Genomic DNA, 17,889 nt, shown 5'->3' with positions numbered 1-17,889 from the left:
GCATATTCAAATTCTGTTGATCCATCAAATACTTCAAACTCTTGTGATGGGTAAAGATGGTGTATCGAACCCCATATAGATAATGCCTCCAAATATTGAGGGCAGAAACCACTGCCCCCAATTCCAAATCATGAGTGGGGTAATTCGCCTCATGAGGCTTCAGCTACCTCGAGGCATAAGCAATCACATGTCCCCTCTGCATCAGAACAACTCCCAATCCCGAAATAGAAGGGTTGCACTATACTAGAAAATCATCCACTCCCTCGGGTAGGGCCAGAATCGGGGCCTCACATAATTTCTGCCTTAATGTCTCGAATGCCGACTGCTGATCTAGACCCCACCGAAAAATCACACCTTTCTTGGTCAAATAGGTCAAGGGTATGTCGATCTTGGATAAATCCTAGATTAATCTCTGATAGTATCCTGCTAGACCCAAGAAACTCCGGATCTCGAATTCGTTCTTTAGAACTTCCTAACGCATTACTGCCTCGATCTTGGCCGGATCTACCAGAATACCCTCTTGGTTTATGATATGCCCCCGAAACTGCACCTCCCGCAACTAAAAATCACATTTGGAGAATTTGGCATAAAGCCTCTCGCTCCTCAAGGTCTCCAACACCTCCCTCAAATGCTGTTCGTGCTGCTCCTTGGTCTTAGAATAGACCAAAATATCATCAATGAAAACAATCATAGATCGATCCAACATCGGACTGCAAACCTGGTTAATGAGATCCATAAATGCTGCTGGAGAATTGATGAGCCCAAATGGCATCACCACAAACTCGTAATGACCATAACGAGTTCTGAATGCCGTCTTCGATATGTCTTCATCCCATATCCTCATCTGATGATACCCTGACCGAAAATCAATCTTGGAAAACTAAGATGCACCCTGAAGTTGGTCGAACAAATCATCAATCCTCAGAAGCGGATAACGGTTCTTCACCATTAGCTTGTTCAACTCCCGATAATCAATACACATCCTGTGTGAACCATCCTTCATTTTCACGAACAGGATTGGTGCTCCCCACGAGGAACTGCTCGGACGAATGAATTCCCGGTCTAGCAGCTCCTGAAGCTACGTATACAACTCCTGCATCTCAGGCGGAGCTAGACGATACGACGCCTTGGCTATTGGAGCCGCACCAGTCACTAAATCGATACAGAACTCTATTTGCCTCTCGGGAGGCACCCCAATCAACTCCTCTGGAAATACATCCGAAAAATCACGCACAATCGGTACCTTGCTCATATCTACCGTGGCCTCCACCCTGGTATCCAAAACATAAGCCAAAAACCCAGAAAAACCGTGCTGAAGGAGTCTCCTAGCCCTCGCAGCCGAACAGAGAGCTGGTCCATGTGAGGCTCTCTCTCCATGAATAACCAGTTCTCCCCCACATGGGGTTCGAACTCTCACCAACTGACGGTCGCAATCTATCATGGCCCCATTGGTCCCCAACCAATCCATCCCGATGATCACCTTCAAACCACGCAAAGGAATCGAAACTAAATCGATAGGAAACCTCTCCCCGAACATATTCAAAACACTCATCCGAAATACCCTTGCAGTACTAACGGTGCGGTCATCTGCAATCTCCACCTCGAGTGGGGAATCCAAAGTCCCCGGAGCATCTTGAAACTTCTTGCTGAGCGTAAGAGATACAAATGATCGGGTAGCCCCCGAATCAAAAAGAATCTGAGTCGACAAACCATTGACCAGAAAGGTCCCTATATGAAATCATAACAACATGAGCATAACAATAAAATAAACAGGACAAAAATAGATTACATACCAGTCACGACGTCTGATGCTGCACGGGCCTCCTCGGTAGTCAACTGAAATGCGCGACTCTTCACCGTAGGAGCTTCCGCCTTGATCGGGCGGCCATCAGTAATCCTCATCGTGGCGGGCGCAGGCGCTGCCACCGCTCCTCCTCCTCTATCCAACCTCGGACAATCGGTCTTTTTATGACTGGTCTGGTTGCGGTGGAAACAAATCAAGCCCTTCTTGGGGCAATCCCGACTCATGTGGCCCGACTGACCACATGCATAACATGCCGAGCCTGCAGCTCGACAAGCTCCACTGTGCAGCTTACCGCACTTGGCACATCGGCCACGGCCCTGCTGGCCCCTGCGGGGAGGATCGGAGGACTTAGGCTTCTTAGCTTGACCCACAACTACCTGAACCTGCTCCGGCTTCCGCTTCGTGCGGAGCTCTAACTCAATTTCCCGTTACGGGGCCTTCTCCACCATGTCATTCAGGGTCTTGCACCCCGAAAAGCTCACAAACTCCCGAATATCATCCCTCAGCATGGAATGATTGCTCGTCCTCTTCATCTCCTCATTCGCAGTGTATTACGAGACCAATAATGCCCTCTCGCGAAACTTAGCGGTGATCTCCACCACCGTCTCAGTAGTCTGCTGTAAAATCGTGGACCTCTCTCACCAAACGCTGCACCTCAATGGACGGTGCAAACTCCTGATCAAACCTTCTCACAAACTCCTCCCAAGACATCACAGCTAGACTTGTTGATCCCACCTCACGGGTAACCTCCTCCCACCAGTCTCGTGCTCGATCCCTCAATATACTAGATGCGAACCCCACCTTTTCCGCATTGGGGCAAAAGCTCGTGCGCTGGGCATTTTCCATGTCTGCCACCCAGCGTCGACTAGTGATGGGATCTCTGACCCCGAAGAACTTAGGCGTTCCACACGCCTTGAACTCCCTGAACGAGGGAGCTCGAGCCCCATTCTGGCCTAAAGCAATCTCGGATAGGAAATACCTGAGCCGCTCCTCCATGATCTCCATGATGCCCTCCTTGACGGTACCAAAGATCACCAGGGTAGCGTCAAGGATACCACGAGTAACCTCGGCTGCGATAAGATCGCGCAACATCTCATCAATGGGCTCCACACCAGAACCTGAACATGATCCTGATCCTGATCCTGAACCTCGTGTGATCATCACCATCCTCAACTGAAAATATCATAAATAACAACGATGAAGAATTCGAAAGGGATTCCTCCTCACTGGACTCCTAAGAACTATCAGATCTGTCATTGATTCGGGTATAGGTCCCGTGCTTTCAGTAGTTCGAGCCCAATACTACCTTCCACACCTACTATACCTTCCCCAAGGCCATACCTGATATCCCTAAATCATCCAACCACAAATCATGACCCAAAAATTACAACACTAACTCAAATCCTAAACTATTCTAGGATTCTCAATCCTCTTCAAATCATAACTCAAATCAATCATAACAGGTTGCCCTATACATACAAGTTATACACAAAGAGAATCACATAGACTGTCAAATAAAACTTCTACCCTAAACCACAACCAGACAAGGAATAGGAATAAGGCAGATTCCCTCATTCTAGGGCTATGTAATCCTAAGCGTGTACAACTTGAAAGCATACACTTAGCAAATAATCCATTCAACATCAATTTCCATATATATATATATATATATATATATATATATATATATATATATATATATATATATATATATATATATAGCATGGCTAAAACATTGGGAACACTTACGCATTGCACTCTCCCCTTTTTCTTACAAAAATCTTTTTTTTCAGAAAAATTTTAACTTTTTTTTTGAAAAACAATTTTTACCATTTCTTCAGTTTGATTTCTGACACACCCAAGAGTGTGCCCGAATCCCTCAAACCAAGGCTCTGATATCAACTTGTAACAACCCGAATTTTATAGAAAATTTTAACTTTTATTACATATAAAAATCAACCATAATTGTTTCCAAAATAATCCCATTACATAGCCACAATGTTTCAAAAGATCAGAGTATCAAAAATTAGATGTGGAATTATTGGAGAATGCATGTCGCGCCATCAAGTCGGGCCTTTGCCCTTAGAACCAGAAGTACCTGAAACATCCACAAAAACTGTAAGCACAAGCTTAGTGAGTTTCCCAAAACATGCAAACATAAAATCACATAATATCATGAACACATACATATAAGTTTGCCATGGACTCCCTCCATGGCCTTCTTTGGAATGCCATGGGCTACCCCCATGGTCCTATATCCCCGAGCCATGGGCTCCTCCCATGGTCTTGGCAAATGTCATGGGCTCCTCCCATGGTCTACACATAAGTCCACACATAGATCACATAGCAAACAATTACATACTCGAATACAAATCATATCATAACCATTAATGGCTCGGCCTTAGTGCCTTCGACCCATGAGTGTAGTGAGAAGATTCACATTGAATATTGAACGATAGCTAACTAGGTCCTGGCTCTGAATATCAGCTCTACTCAATTCCTAAACAGAAACAAGTCCTTAAATGCAACTCAAAATGCCCCAAAACCTTTATAAGTCAAACTTGGTCAAAGATTAAAGTCAAAGTCAAAGTCAACGGTCCGAGTTGACACAACTCGCCGAGTTGTCCTTCAACTTGTCAAGTTTCTCCATTAACTGCACAGATCGGGAAAAACCTTATCAACTCGCCGAGTTCACTAATGAACTCGTCGAGTTAGCCAGAAATCCAACAGCTTAATGCATTAAGCTGTTTCCATCGAATCTAGGAACTCCAATTCTCAGATCTCCTCTAAAATGATGTCTAGAAGGGTAAGGTTTCAACCTTTACCCTTAGGAACCACCACAATGAGCCAAACCCAAACCCTAGACTCATTAGAGTGAGGCTTGACCCATTAAGCCCTTAAACTCCAAACGTATTGACCCAAAATGCAGATCTGGCATCCAAAGGCTGGGAAATCACGTAAAGTTTCCAACTTTACGTCCATGCATGCTAGAAAGAAACTCTAGGGTTCAAGATGGGCTAAGAAAGGACTTAATGCATAAATAGGACCTAGAACTTAGAAAAGCTTGCAACTTTAAGCCAAATGAGGCCATAAAAGGCTCAGATCTAACATAATAACCCCTGGAACATTCAACTTCTTGGACAACCCAACCATGAGCCCAAAATCAAGATAAAACCCCAAACAAAGAGATATAGATGATAACAAAGCAAGGTATAAACTTGATACCTCCAAGAGACTGCAACAAGTGGGGAGATTCTGGATCTAAGTCTCCCCTCCAAGCTCTACACCTCCAATCTTCCAAGCTTCTTCAAAAGAGCACAAAAGATCAACACTCAAGGCCCTCCACAAGCTCACACACTCACAAAAGAAGATGATACACGCTATTTAGGGTTTCTGGACAGAGGAGGTTGGTAAGGAGGCCAACCAAGGGACTTAAGGCCTTTAAATATGGTGCAACACCCTAAAAATTAGGGTTTCCTTCCCAGCCGTCAACTCGCCGAGGTGAAGCAGCTCGATTCGCCGAGTTGGTTCATTAATTTTCGCGGCCAAAGCCCTCTCGACACGCCGAGTTGGAGCTTCCAACTCGCCGAGTCCCAAAGGAAAATACAAACAATTTAAAGAATAAGCTCATACTTAAACCAAACGTTACATATAACGTTTTTATTTGAAAAAATACATATTCAAACGATAAAATAAACATATAATATGTATTTATACATAACCTTTATTATACATATTTGTATATAACGCATTTCATACGTTTTTTTATATATTTCTATACGTATAAAAATGTTTTTATATTTAATGTTACAGATAAATACGCTAAATATGTTTAAACAAGTTTAAATATATATAAACCACATATTTAGACGTGTTTTACACATATATTATCATATAAATATACTTTTAAAAGTATAAATTTGCTTTTCAAGGTATATATATGTTTTCCGAAGAAGTGGTTTTTACAATATAAACCGTATTAGTACGTATTTTCATATTTATATGTATATGATATTTTCTATACAAAATAAATATATATTACTAAATATAAATATATATACTTTTTTTAATGCATTAATACATTTTTAAATGTATAAAATTGATTTTATAATATACATATGCTTTCAAGTATATAAATACGTAGTTAAATATATAAATATGTTTTTTAACATCTAAATACCTTAAAAATATATTTATACCTTTAAAACATATTTTTTTAGCTTTGTTACACATTATATAAAAGAAGTTGGACTTTTAATCACAAAATGACTTCGATCCTAGTGGTAAGGCGCTTGTGTTGATTAGTTGGTGAGCTGAGTTCGAATCTGCATTCTCTGCATTTCTTCCGATAAATGCAAAAATGAAACCAGGTATCAGCCTTTAATGAACCTAAAAGACCCCAAAGCTTAAGACCAAACATTTCTTGAAAACTCAATGACTTTTATGTTCTTAGGCTGGAGGGAGTGGTGTCATCGAAACCGCATTACCTCCCCCGCCACATAAGCATCATGTCATTTTTTATCACTCAAGTGTGGTTTAGTGGTGTCATCGAAACCGCATTACCTCCCCCGCCACATAAACATCATGTCATTTTTTATCACTCAAGTATGGTTTCTTCCCACACCTAAGCATCATGTCATTTTTTATCACTCAAGTGTGGTTTCTTCCCACACCAAAGGAGTGGTGCCACACATTTATTTATTTTTTTTGTTTTTTGTTTTTTTAACTTTTTTAATTTAATAAAACTTCTTTTTTTTAAACTATTTTAATTTAATAAAACTTCTATTTTAATAAAAAAACATAATTTTTCATTACTTGAAAATTAAAAAAAAAACATTACATTGCATTACCAAAAAAAAAAAAAAAAAAAACACAAAAACCACACACATGACATTTAAATAATCCTAGAAACTTAAAAAACACAAATAAAATAACTAAAGCAAACTACATAAAGTCGTTCTCCGAGAACTCGTCTTCGGGGTCATCCGGTGGATCTAAATTAAGGTTAATGTTTTGAACCCCGTAAATGTGTTTCACCAAGCCATTGCGAAGATTGTGAAATGTTTCAGTGCAACGTATCTCTGCTCTCCTGTTTATATACTCTTCGCCACCAATTTCTATTGGTTGTGTCTCTGGTATGGTTTCTTCCTCGTCAAACACACATATCGCTCTTCCTTCGTCTTCAATAATCATGTTATGCAATATAAGACATGTATACATGATTTCTTGAAGTTTTTCCTCGCCTAAATAAGCTGCTGGTTTTTTCAATATGAATCACCGTTTCTTCAGAGCTCCAAAAGCACGCTCAACATCCTTCCTAGCTCTTTCTTGAGCTCTCTTGAATTTCTTTCGTCTAGAACCATGTGGACTCGTAAACGATTTAACAAACACAGCATACTCAGGATAGATTCCATCGACCAGATAATAACCATACTTATATGGCGTTCCACGCACTTGAAAAGAAGAATCTGGTGCGGATCCATCGTATATTTTGTTAAATATTGGTGAACGATTAAGAATGTTGATGTCGTTAATCGAACCAGGAGAACCAAAAAAAGCATGCAAAATCCACATATCTTGTGATGCAACTGCTTCAAGTATGACCGTTGGGTGACCATGATCACCTCGGGTAAATTGCCCATGATATGTTGTAGGGCAATTTTCCCATGCCCAATGGAGACAGTCTAAGCTTCCTAGCATTCCAGGAAACCCATGCACACTAGCATGATGAGCTTGCAATTGCAGGATGTCATTACGTGTAGGCTTACGTAAATATTTTGGACCATAAAACTGAATCACAGTTTTGCAGAAAAAATGGAGACTGTCTCGTGCAATCCTAGCAGACATTCTAAAACTTTCGTCTAACGCTGGCGGAATGCCATATGGTAACTGACGAAGTGCGGCCGTGTATTTTTGTAAAGGAGTGAAACCGGGTGTACCTCTAGCATCGTAGCGTTGTTGAAAAAAACTGCACTCCCTCGTTACATCTTCAACTATACGTTCGTATAAACCTTTGAGCATTCTGAAACGCCTACGAAAATAATACTCTTGATAAGTGGCATTCTCTGCAAAATAGTCTTGCACCAAACGTTGGTTGGCTTCTTCACGATTTCTGCAAATATATCTTCGTGTTCTCCGTTGAGAACTTGCAGCTGTGTTGTTACATACAACGTTGTATGTTTGTTCCGCCATTTGAACACACGCAATAGCGGTATCAAAAATAGTCTGAAATTCTTCAGAAGATGACATTTTTGAGAGAATGGTGATTTTTTTTAAATTTTTTTTTTGAGAGAGAGAAGAGATTGTGTTGTGAAAAACAAATGAAGTTGATATGTATATATATATAGGAAAGATAAGCAAAAAAATAAAAATAATAAAAAAACAAAAATAATTACCCAACAACCCAACCCATTCAACGGTCAATGCATCATCCACCAATCACCAAACACGACACTAAAGGACCGCACTGCGGCCAAGACCACACCAGACCGCGACCTGGGGGCGGTGTTTGTGGTTGACGTGGCACAAACCGCGGTCCCAGACCGCGCCCAGTCCCTTCAGCCTTAGATAAGGAATTGAGGATCCAACTAATCATCATGGAATTAGCAGGATGCCATGATGAATAAGAAGAAGATGTAGATGCAGGAGCAACAATATTACCATCAATAAAACCGATGAACTGATGAAGGAAGTACTAGATGAATCGATTGAATTGATGGAATTAGGTGAGGTTTCAAAGAACACGATGAAGGAAGAATATGATCAACGAAAAAGTGGGATGAGAAGGATCTTAATCTGATTAACTTATTAACTTATCACTCTAAACCAACAGCTACATATATACATGAAGAAGAGAAATAACAATCAACTAACTAACTAACAGATTTGTTATGAAAAGACCAAAATACCCTTTAATAAATTCTAACCATATTAACATAATTGTCTACAGCTCTAATAACCATAATAGCAATAATAATGTATGACATTTTATTGAGAAAAAAAAAATCAATGTGGCAAAGCTTGAAGTCGACTTTTTTTTTTTTTTTCTATTGAAGAAGAGAGTGTACAAATTGATTACAATATAATTGAAATACTAACCTAACTAATTAGGACTGGACACAGAACCTATCATTAAGTACTGATAAATACAAAAGTAACATATTTCGGTTTACCTTAACATACACTAACATATGTATAGTCGTTGTGTGAGTAGCAAGGGAGATATTATCTTATTAATGGCTTTCTTTACTTGCATTATACTAATTTTCTTTCCGTTATTACCATTCACCTTCACCAAAATTTAAAATCCAAATAAAAAGTTATTAAAGAAAATAAATATAAGGCTCATGTAAAAAAGACAAATTTACCTTGGCTCTCATCTCAGCCGTACACGTTCCTTCGTTCAAACAAGATTGAACGGTGGTGATTTCCACTCCAAGTTCCCTTAGCTTCTTCATGACATCCAGCAACAGCCCTTCTCTGTGCGGACACTGCAGCTCCACCAACGCATCACTCTCGATTATCGACACCTCTACCTGCACCGCCCTCGCCGTCTTCCTTCCGCCACCAGTACTTCCGGCGTCTACTACTCGGATCTTCCTCTTTGACGTATCCAACGTGTCCTGACGATGATCACGTGCTTCCAGATCTTGAATCTTCTTACGAAGTTGCTTCACGTATTCGATGGTGTCACCAAGGATCGACGCCTTGTCCATTTTAGTAACCAATGGTACCAGCGATCGAAGAATCATGAACCGCTCGTTTAGCTTCTCTCTGCGACGTCGCTCTGCGAGGACGTGGTTGGCACTGAGCTCTTCATGCGATGTCGTTTTCCGTATACGAGATGCGACGGACACCGAGGCGTCACCTTCGGTGGACTTGTTGTTGTTGTTGGAGTGGAGGAAAGGTACGGTGAAGATGATGTACTTTAGGAGCCACTGTGAGTTAGATCTAGCCGCCGCCGTGTGATGATGGTGATTTGATACCCAGGCGGTGAAGGATGATTGGGTGGACGTGTATGTTGAGTTGTGGCGTGATGCTGAGTGTGAGTCGTGCCATTGACTCAGTTGACTTGGTTGTTTGTGGAGAATGGTTGAAACTGTACGGGAGTAATGACTGTCCTCCTGTCCTATTTCTGTTTCAGCAATATATACATACAACATTTGAGTAAAATATATCTAATAACTAATGGACAAAGTTAACATATTATATAATGATGTCATTTTATGCTATATTAATATGGTGTAGTACTATTGGAAAGAGGAGCATAATATTATTATTATTATTCGGATAAAGATACAAAATCTAGTTACATACAACTTCACAAAAATATTTTGTAGGGTTTATAATCAATCATCTACTCAACTTTGCCTTCAATCGATATGTATTGAACTATAATATTTTGTTAAAAGAAATATGTATTTGTAAAGTGTTTTTGCTAGGTTTTGAGTATCAAATGATACGAACTTTTATCATATGGGTGAACTCAACCAAAAGTTGGTGCCATGGTTACCAAAGGAAAACAATAGAATGCCTACAAAATCTAGAATACCCCTTTTAATAAAAAACAATTATAAAAAGTTATAAACTTTAATAAATTCATTAACATCATTATATAAATTTGAATTGTGATGTATTGTGTTTAAGAAAAGACAAAGAAGTTGTAAACGGGATATGTAACTTTTCTTAATCAAAATAATATTAAAGTAAGTTGATGATTTTCAAATAATAATTACTAATACAGCATAAAAATCTATTAAGATTATTCAAAAAATATTTTTTTGAAGTATATAGAAAATGATTGATGATAATGCTTTTGGGTTCCTTTTGGTATTAATTATTCTAAAATTTTTATTCATAATGCATATATTATATACTAGGTTAATATCCATGAAAACCATGATTAAGAAAAAAAATTGGTACTGGTAATTTAAAATCGTAATGACTACTCAAAAATTTGTAAAAATTTATTAATTTATAAAGATAGAAGTTTTATCTGTAAATTTATAATAATTACTTTGTGTATATAAAGACGAAGTAAGATATAGAAAAAAAAAGGGGGGGGGGGGGTTGATTGGTTTCTTCATCTGATCAGGAATTTAAATATTTTAAAATTTGACTTGATTTCCAAAATTAAGATGACGAAATCAAAGGAAGTTTGTGCATTTCTGACTTATTGCTAAATTATAAAATTTATATTAATTAGAATGAAAGGTGGAATGGTAATTTAACTTTTATAGATGAGGATATGAGGAGATGTCATGTGACAAAATTGATTTTTTATTAGAATATGAAGATGGAGATACCTCGTGATCCTTGTAAATGAATGGTGGATGGGCTGTGCAGCTCCAAAGCATTTGACATAGCTCTACTTGAGTCATGATCTTGGCTAGTTGGTAACAAGTGATCAAAATGAGAGTCCAAGTTAATCGAATCGTCAAGGGGTGATCCAAACCTTATATCTGTAGACATATCAAGTTGTAGTTCATTCGCCTCCATCACGATGCTATCTTCATCATGAGGTTCTTGAACAATAGAAATATGATCCGTTTCTGCCTCAAAATCGGACTCATTTTCATCTTCTTCTTCTCCTTCTTCCTCCTCATCATCATCATCTTCTTCATTCTCAATATCATCATCGGCGTATGCATCCACTGAATATAGGTTGTCAAAAGGTTTGAACTGGTGAGGGGAAAGAAGACTGGTGTTGGAAGAATGGGCGGAAAGGGCGGGTCTAGGAAGCGGGAGAATTGACTTGTCGTTTTCGGGCCTGAAGAAATATTTCACGTGTTCAATTAAGTTGACACCCTCCTCCACCTACATATACATACATGCATTTATACGTAAATAACTTGGACCCACCGGCCAATTAACTAATTAAAAATTTACAATTTATTATTAAGCCCATACATAAAGTAGTGAAAATTGTCAAAACCTATGATCTTTTTATTACAGAAAATATAGTAGTGATTTAATAGTATATTTATTTTTCTTTATATCTGAATGATATAAGATACTTTGATGACTTTATCACTTTATATAAATGTTACACAAAATAATAATAATAATAATAATAATAATAATAATAATAATAATAATGTTACTTTGTCTCCTCCCACCTAACATCAAATAACAAACGAAAATAAAAAAATGACGACTTTTAGGATCAAGATTTTGTCTCACTCTAAGGGATAATGACTTAAAAGGGTAATATATTTTTCGATTTGTACACATTTGGTCACTGAGTTTTTTTTTCCGTCCACATTTACCCATTCAACTTGTTAAACTGTATACATTTGATCCTTATGACCCGCTACTCCAGGTTACCTGGTAAAAATGACTTAATAGAGTAATATATTTCTCACTTTGTACACATTTAGTCCTTAATATTTTTGTATACATTTAGTCCTTCATTTTTTTTTTGCAAAATAACTCATTTTTTTGTAATCATTCAGTACTTATGAATGATTTCTTTAGGTTTTTTTCTCACGAAATCTTACGTGTGATATTCATTAATGATGTGTATGGGGTTTTTGATGCTTATATCCATCGTGATCTCGACTACTTGGTTGCTTAGGTCATGTCTTCTGAAGGTCATAACTTCTTCATATCATCTTAGATTTTAACGATCTTTATATTCATGCGTTCGTATTCTAGTCTACTACAACTTTCATTTAGATTATACCCATTAAAAAATAATATATTTTTACCTACGATTTTTATATCCATACGCGGGGGCGGATTTAGTATGGTCTCGGTGCTGCACCGACAACACCTGTTTTTTCTGTTCGCAGTCTAAAAATTTTCGATTTTTTTCGTTTATATTTATTTTTCATGTATCGACAACACATATTTCATCTCGGCAACACCTACTATGTATTCCTGCGTCTGCCCCTTTCCATACGTTTTTTATGAATGCATGTATGGATGTTTTTTTTGTATAAAATCGTACGTAAAAATATATTACATTTTAACGAGAGTAATCTTAATGAAAGTTGTAGTAGACTCAAAAAATGAACACGTGGATATAAAGATCGTTAAAATTTGATATCGTATGAAGAAGTTACGACGTTCAAAATACAAGACCTAAGCCAAACCACAAGACCTACGCAACCAGGCAGTCGAGATCGTGTTGGACATAAGCATCAACAACCTCAAACAGTTCATCAATGATTGTCCCACGTAAGATGTCGTGAGAAAAACCTAAAGAAATCATTTATAAGTACTGAATGAGTACAAAAAATGACTTATTTTGAAACAAAAAAATGTTAAGGACTAAATATGTACAGAAATATTAAGGACTAAATGTGTACAAAATAAAAAATATATTACCCTATTAAATCATTTTTCTCGGCTAACCTGGAGTAACCGGTCATAAAGACTAAATGTGTATAGTTTAACAAGTTGAAGGGGTAAATGTGGACGAAAAAAAACTCAGTGACCAAATGTGTACAAATCGAAAAATTCATTACCCTTTTAAATCATTATCCCTCACTCTAATTATAGATTCAAAACATCTATTCAGAAGATTTTTTTTAATATTTTAATAACAAAGTCAGTATCATGATATTATTGTGTCGGACATAAAATTTATAATATGTAATTAGACATTTTAATAATAATTTTTTATTAAAGAATATATATACACACATACATTCCTTTGGGATATTAAAAAAAGAAAAATAGAGATCGTAGAATATCACACGCTAATACAAGATGTTAAGAGATTGTACGAAATGAAGAACAATGATCGAAGCTTGTTTGATATCTTAGAATGTTTGGAATTCTAAACTTGTTTTTCTCTTTGTATCCTAAAACAAGTTAAGATGTCAAATCAGCTTAGACCGTTAGTCTTCACCTGCTACAATCGTCAAGCATAATGCTAATAGGTTTTGATATAAACATGGAAAATGCTATGGACCAAATCGCTTTTAAGATTTATAATGTCTCTAACATTAAAACGTAAGAGCTATAATTAGATTTCAAACATAGATTGGAGAAAACTTTTAAATATATATTTTTTCAGTAAAAACATGATAACAAAATAAGTAAGATCTACAAACTATTATGAATGTTTTTTCTTGGATATATTTTCAACGACATATTTCGTGAAAATTATATTTCAAATTTTATATTAGATATTTCAAATTATATATAACCCATACAATATACATTATCTAATGGAACTTAATGAATAGTAAATTAACTTATGTTTATAGTATTTATGTGGCGGACACAAGCATAAACTAATGATTGTCTCACTAGCAACCGTTTGTGACTTAAGGTAATAAAAAATAGTAGGGGCTCACTAACAACCCTATTTTTTCAACTTTGACCTTATTTTATTTTATTTTTTTGTACAAATTGTCTTTTTTATTATTTCTTTTAAATATAGCTAAATATTATTTTACGTTTTTTTTTCTCATTCCTATTATACCTTTGTTCTATAAATAAAAACTTTTTTTATCCAACTTTATTTGATTATAAAATTTGCCCAACTTTGAACTTTTTTATAAAATTGGTCTAAACTCTTTTTTTATTAAATTTCCACCAAGCTCTAACAACAATCGTTCCAATAAAAATAAGATTATGAAGCCAATAGTTCCATTAATAAAATGTTATTGATTACATATTTATTGTTATAATAATTTTACAAATTATATACTAAACATTTATATCAAATAGATTATTTGTATATGTGATTAGTTAATATCATATAAAACTATATTATAGGTAAAAAATAATATATTCAAACTATAACTATATAATTCAATTATTTTAAATCTATAAACTCAACTATAAAAACAAAATATATACATGGAAATTTAAAACCATAACGGTATAGAAAATAGTGTAAAAATAATTTTACACCATTTGCTCTTATATTATTTCCTCACAAATGGTGTCTAGTTATAGCAAAATGGTATAAAAAAATTAAAAATAGGAATTGGTGTTGTTGTTGGGTTGAAATGGCCTTGCATCTTAAAATTTTCTTTATACAAGTTAGTTATTCAACTTCGACTAATATACACTTTTATATATTATTTTTTTAATAATATTCTATATTGGATGCGTGGAATACATTTTGAGACCATTTTAGTGTTAGAATGTGGTTGGAAAATGAAAAATTATTATTATATAACATTTAATTATTACCAAAGGGCTTCTAGCCCAGTGATATTGTGTTGTTTTTTCTTCTTGAGGTTAAGAGTTCAAGTCTCATATGAGACATAGATGAATTTAGGTGTAGATTAGGATTAGATTATATTTTCCGTTCAAAAAAAATTTTAATTATTAAATTTTACATCGAATGGTGAAAAACAAAGTTTATCTCATGCATGCCTCTAATAAATTATACTTATCCCAAATGAATTCATGGATTAGGTAATAATTTAAATTTAACGAGAGTGGATGTAAGCAAATTAACGAGTCTTTTAAATATGATATATCGGTCTAACCTTTTCAGTTGTGCCAAGTTCAACAACTCCATTCAGTAGTGGGATGCATACAACAGTCTGTGGAGTGGATGTTCAAAGTTAATTAAGCAACAGATAAAGAGACTGAATATAATTAATACTTTTAAGGGAAAAAAATCAACTTGCCTGTATATCAGCACTCTAGTGCAAGAACCCGAGACAAAACAGCAGCCATCAACATGATCAAAATGTCAGCAATATTGAGTCACAAAGAATCGAACACAGGCTCAGATAGATATTCTTTTACCTTAATTTTCCATTTGTGCTATTAGGATTTTATTAATCTTACAATCTAGCTTCATATCATGAAGTATAGATAAAGTGAAATGGACTAAACTATGTAGATCCTTCCACAGAATTATGTTGAATAAATATGTGTTTGACCTTTTATTATATGTCCTGTTACACGCATAGAATGTCTCGGTATGAATTTACATCAAATGATATTTCTATTTTTTGTATCTACTAATTTGATTTTAAGTGTTTATTATATCAAATTATGTGTTACATTCCATGTCACAAATTATTCAAACAAGAATAAAAGAATATAACAATATCCTTTTCAAAATTTTCATTGCATAGTTCGTTATTCCGTTTATTTAATGAAATAAAACAAGTACCTTGGCAAGGATAGATCTTGTGAAAACTGTACTTTCGACTTCGTTTGCACCTGTGAGCCATAGATATTGCTGTTTGCATATGCCTCTCCGACTAAACTACAACCATGCATATATAAACATTATTAATTAATGTAATTAAATGTGATTTTGAATTAATGTTGTTCAAACAATTTACAACTTGACCCCACCCGACGTGTCACTTGGGTATGCAATACGAACTAAAATTATTTTAGTTTGCAATGAAAATTTTAGAAAATATATTTGGTTGAAACGGATGGAGTTTTCATTTTATGTTTTAGAAATTTAGAAAAACATTGGAAAACTATAAAAAACACTTTTAAATTTTGAACCGAGTTTTTTATTTTCATTTTTCAATAAAAAATGGTAAGGATGGATGTGGTGTGGTGGGTGGGTGGGGGGTGGATATGGGGATTGGATGTTGGTGGTATGTGGGGGAAAGGTAGATGCAGGGAGGGGTGGGGATAGGGTAGAGTAGAGGTGGGTATGGGGTGGGGTAGGGTAGAGGTGGGTGTGAGGGTTGGGTTGAGGGTGTAAGTGAAGGGTGGGTGTGTTGTAGGGTTTATAAATATTTAAAAAATGAAAATTTTCATCATTTTTTTTGGAAAATTTTCCAGAAAAGATGGAAATTTTTCCACGCCTAAGTGTTTGGAATAGATTTGGTTTATTTTAGGCTGATTATTATTCGATACTGAAAAACAGAGATCTTTTGGTGGTATTAATGCAAGAACAGAAATCAGAATTTAATATCAATGGCAGCAGCCGCAGCTGAGATTCTGAAATTTTGGGAAAAAATTTATGAAACAGTATGATTTATGAGTCATAGCAAGCAAAACCCATAACAAAAGATTCTGAAGTTTTAGCCTTTTAGGTCAAATGTGAAGGAATAGTAGCTAGAATGACGTACGTACCCGACGCCTGGAGGAAAAGAGAACGAGACACAAACGAGGTAGAACCATTCAGCCTCCGTGAGATCCTCCGGTAACAATGCCACCGCCGGCCGCCGTATCGTGGGCTGCTGGTTCTCCGTCGCCTGCTGTTCACCGGCAACCAATGAATCGTAGAGCTCTCTGAGCTGTTCGCTTCTACACAAAGCCGCCTCCTGCGTGCTAACTTCCACAGACTGCACCGTCTTCCTGGTCTTTATTGCGCCATTGTAGTACCCGTCTCCCCATACTAAAACCCTAACCGCCATTGAAGGAATACAAAACAAGTATACTTAGGTGAAATTTCACAGAACAATATCGAATAGCAAATTTGATTTCCGTACCGTTGTTGAGGACAAAGCTGCCAGAAAATAATGTAGGTCCATTGAACAGATTGTACAGCAGACTGCAGCATCGCTTTTAATCCATGGTAAGGTTGAGCAAGAGCAACGGCCATGATCAAACTCCTTCTAGATATCTCTTTAGACCGAAATACGTCTCGAAATTAACCAAAGAAGATTATAGAACCAATCGCATGCACATACCAGCAGCAACCACTTCTAATGAGAAATTAGCAAATTCCGGCGAGATTTTTCCAGTTTCATATATGAATCTACCATTAACATTAAGAAAGTGTGAGTAAATTAAAGCTTTCTGAGATTGGATCTGGTACGTATGTGATAAGAAAGAGAGAGAGGATTCAATCGGACTGGTGAGGCGGAAGGGGGGTTGCCATGTTGACTGGTTGGTTTACTAGAGACTGTGGTTCCCAATCACTCTCTCTAATGAGAAAGACGTCTCCGAATTGTAGACACTCATTTGGCTGTACAAGTGTCAACACCATATCAATATCAATGAATACTATGTATTCTTTCTGTGTAAATTAATTAAATAGGTGTAAAACCCGTGTATTACACAGGTTAATTAAAGAAAATAAAATACTAAAATATAAATGGTAAGTAAATTTTAAAATAAAATTTTGAAATAAGGAATGAAATTTCATATTAATTACAATTTATTATAATATTTATTATATTTGATACTTT

The 17,889-nt window shown here is 36.2% G+C and overlaps 2 protein-coding genes across 2 annotated transcripts; both read right to left on the bottom strand.

Moving 5' to 3' along the window:
- Positions 1-7,078: 7,078 nt before the first annotated feature.
- Positions 7,079-8,053, bottom strand: LOC145114362 (uncharacterized). Its single transcript, XM_079050353.1, has one exon. The coding sequence runs from the start codon at positions 8,051-8,053 to the stop codon at positions 7,079-7,081; it is 975 nt and encodes a 324-aa protein (XP_078906479.1).
- A 767-nt stretch (positions 8,054-8,820) lies between these two features.
- Positions 8,821-17,661, bottom strand: TT8 (basic helix-loop-helix (bHLH) DNA-binding superfamily protein). Its single transcript, XM_079050607.1, is given in 9 exon segments — positions 8,821-9,092; positions 9,172-9,938; positions 11,110-11,620; positions 15,262-15,318; positions 15,406-15,420; positions 15,900-15,973; positions 15,976-15,995; positions 16,829-17,101; positions 17,188-17,661. Coding segments are annotated over 9 exon segments (1,935 nt in total). The 5' UTR covers positions 17,301-17,661; the 3' UTR covers positions 8,821-8,987.
- Between the last annotated feature and the right edge of the window lie 228 nt (positions 17,662-17,889).

Source organism: Lactuca virosa, chromosome 5 (genome assembly GCF_052849685.1).
Source record: "Lactuca virosa cultivar CGN04683 chromosome 5, Lactuca_virosa_CGN04683_v6, whole genome shotgun sequence".
Taxonomy (NCBI): Eukaryota; Viridiplantae; Streptophyta; class Magnoliopsida; order Asterales; family Asteraceae; genus Lactuca; species Lactuca virosa.
Note: the sequence above shows the minus strand (reverse complement) of the source record. Positions and strands in the feature narration are given on the sequence as shown.

Bases quoted from the DNA above. Each gene is read 5' to 3' on its own strand.
- LOC145114362 (XM_079050353.1), bottom strand. From the start codon at position 8,053: ATGTCATCTTCTGAAGAATTTCAGACTATTTTTGATACCGCTATTGCG.